Genomic DNA, 2,011 nt, shown 5'->3' with positions numbered 1-2,011 from the left:
AAGTGATTATATCTTTAGCTGGTATCGGTTGGAAGACATGTTTTGGGATAGTCAAACCACACTGTTAAAATAGCTGTTCTAGGTCTGAATTTTTGTTTATTGAAGAGTTTTACAAATTCTTTTTCTTCTTCTGGTAGAAACGGTCTTCCACTTTCCCCTCTCGGATATTCACTGTCTAAATCCGACATGGCGGAAGCGTATAAACCGTTAGCATCAAATGCCATTAGTTTAGTACATTATATTTTTTTGAGTCTCGAATGAACCTCCGTTTTGTCTTTTGTGCTTGCGCTGTATTCTTTGAATAAATCAATTATGTTATTACTTTCAAGTTCTGTGTCACTTCGTGTTTCACTTTGTGAAATATATTCCTTTAATACGTTACAAATTTCATCCATTTTGTTCGTTTCAAATGATTTTCTATTTGCCGAAACTCTTCCTCCTTTAATAGATCGTCTGATAAAATTTCTTATAAAAGGATTAGTGTGCGAATAAACTTTTTCTATATTTTCTTTTTCGGTATGTTTCGCAACCATTCTAGTAGTTTCATACCATTCTTCTTCCACCATTTCTTTATCGTAATGATATAAATAATACCAACTCTTTAAAGATAAAGATGGAGCCGTTAGATTATTGGACATATTCTGGTTTACAACGTCTTTCGTGACTTGGTTGTATTTTATCAAACAAGCTCCCAAACAGAGGGTGTCTCTCTTGGCGTAAGGTTCCCATTCGTGTCTCAATTCCTCCCAGTTGTCTTGCGTGTATTTAGCGATATCTACGTCGGCAATCTTTCTCAAATTCGCGGGGAGATTGGAAGAATTTCCCCATGCAGCCAAACTAGAGGATTCGTGTTGATAGGAACACGTGAAATTAATATGTTGTAAATAATTACCCTTTATTTCTTTCTGTCTTTTCCATTTTTTCTGTAAATCTTCATCCGTGTATGGATTAGATAAAGGAAAAGATAAAATTCCTCTGGGTGTTTTTAAAGGGCAATGCGTTAGTTTTTTTGCATTTTTAAGCACGATCCAGTTGTCGAATCCACTGCCGTTATGAGAAATTAATATTAATCTCTTTCTATCATATTGACCTAAATATTTCAACATTTGATCGATGCAATCTGTACCTACAAATATTTCTACTACATTCATTAGTTTATCATAAAATTCTTCTGGAATGGGATCTGTAGGCTTTAAATCTGGAAATAGATTATTTATTCTGTTTAACATTTTCCTTAGTTTTTCTAAATTAATTAAAGTGCAGGCATAAGGAATTGCTCTTCGCGTGTCTTTTTCTGAATACGTTTCGAAATCCCAAGCGAATAACGCATCATCACTCATACTCGAAAGCACGTTTAGTTTGAGGGGTGAAACCTGTGTTACTGCGTTGTCGTCTCTACACGTTTTCCACACCTGTTCGTAATTATCTTCTATTTCTTGAATTCCCAAACTTTTTTGGCTTCTTCTAATCAAACAGAAATGCGAGTTGTGTAAGTACAAAACCCAATCTAATTCATCGTGAACGTCTCTGGGGTGAAAATGTCTGTTTTTGGGATTATAAATTTGAAACGAAGTGTTAAATTTCTTGTTGAATTCATTCATTCTAGCACAAGTCATCACTCCTTTTCTATTTGCTTTTGAAAACCCGTTGATGTATTCTTGAAATTTACACGTTAAATCTTTGCTCAAAACACGATTGACGCATTTGATAAAACAGTGACCATCTGTAGGTATGTAACAATTTTCGCCTTCGTATTCATTTATCTTTTTAAGTAGATCAGTTCCTCCTCTACCAACTCTCGACCTTTTTATTTCTTGGAAATTGTCTTTCATTAAAATTATTTTTCCTGTAAAATACCAATCGGAAGCATCGGATTTTTTGTCCATATTTGAAAAGATATTGTGAAAGGTTTTGGCATTGAAACCGAGGAGTGACATGTATTGTCTGTGATTCCCTTCCTCGACTATCTCTCCATCTATTTTAATTTGTCCTTTGAATGTTTTAAATTTAT

General features: G+C 34.2%; 1 protein-coding gene across 1 annotated transcript; it reads right to left on the bottom strand.

The window, feature by feature from the left end:
• Positions 1-236: 236 nt before the first annotated feature.
• On the bottom strand, positions 237-1,886 carry LOTGIDRAFT_175746 (hypothetical protein; the record flags this gene model as incomplete). The annotated part of the gene is made up of 1 exon (XM_009059149.1): positions 237-1,886. The coding sequence occupies one exon, from the start codon at positions 1,884-1,886 to the stop codon at positions 237-239; it is 1,650 nt and encodes a 549-aa protein (XP_009057397.1).
• Between the last annotated feature and the right edge of the window lie 125 nt (positions 1,887-2,011).

Source organism: Lottia gigantea, assembly GCF_000327385.1.
Source record: "Lottia gigantea unplaced genomic scaffold LOTGIsca_374, whole genome shotgun sequence".
In the NCBI taxonomy this organism is placed as follows: Eukaryota; Metazoa; Mollusca; class Gastropoda; family Lottiidae; genus Lottia; species Lottia gigantea.
This window is presented reverse-complemented; position numbering and strand designations above follow the sequence as displayed.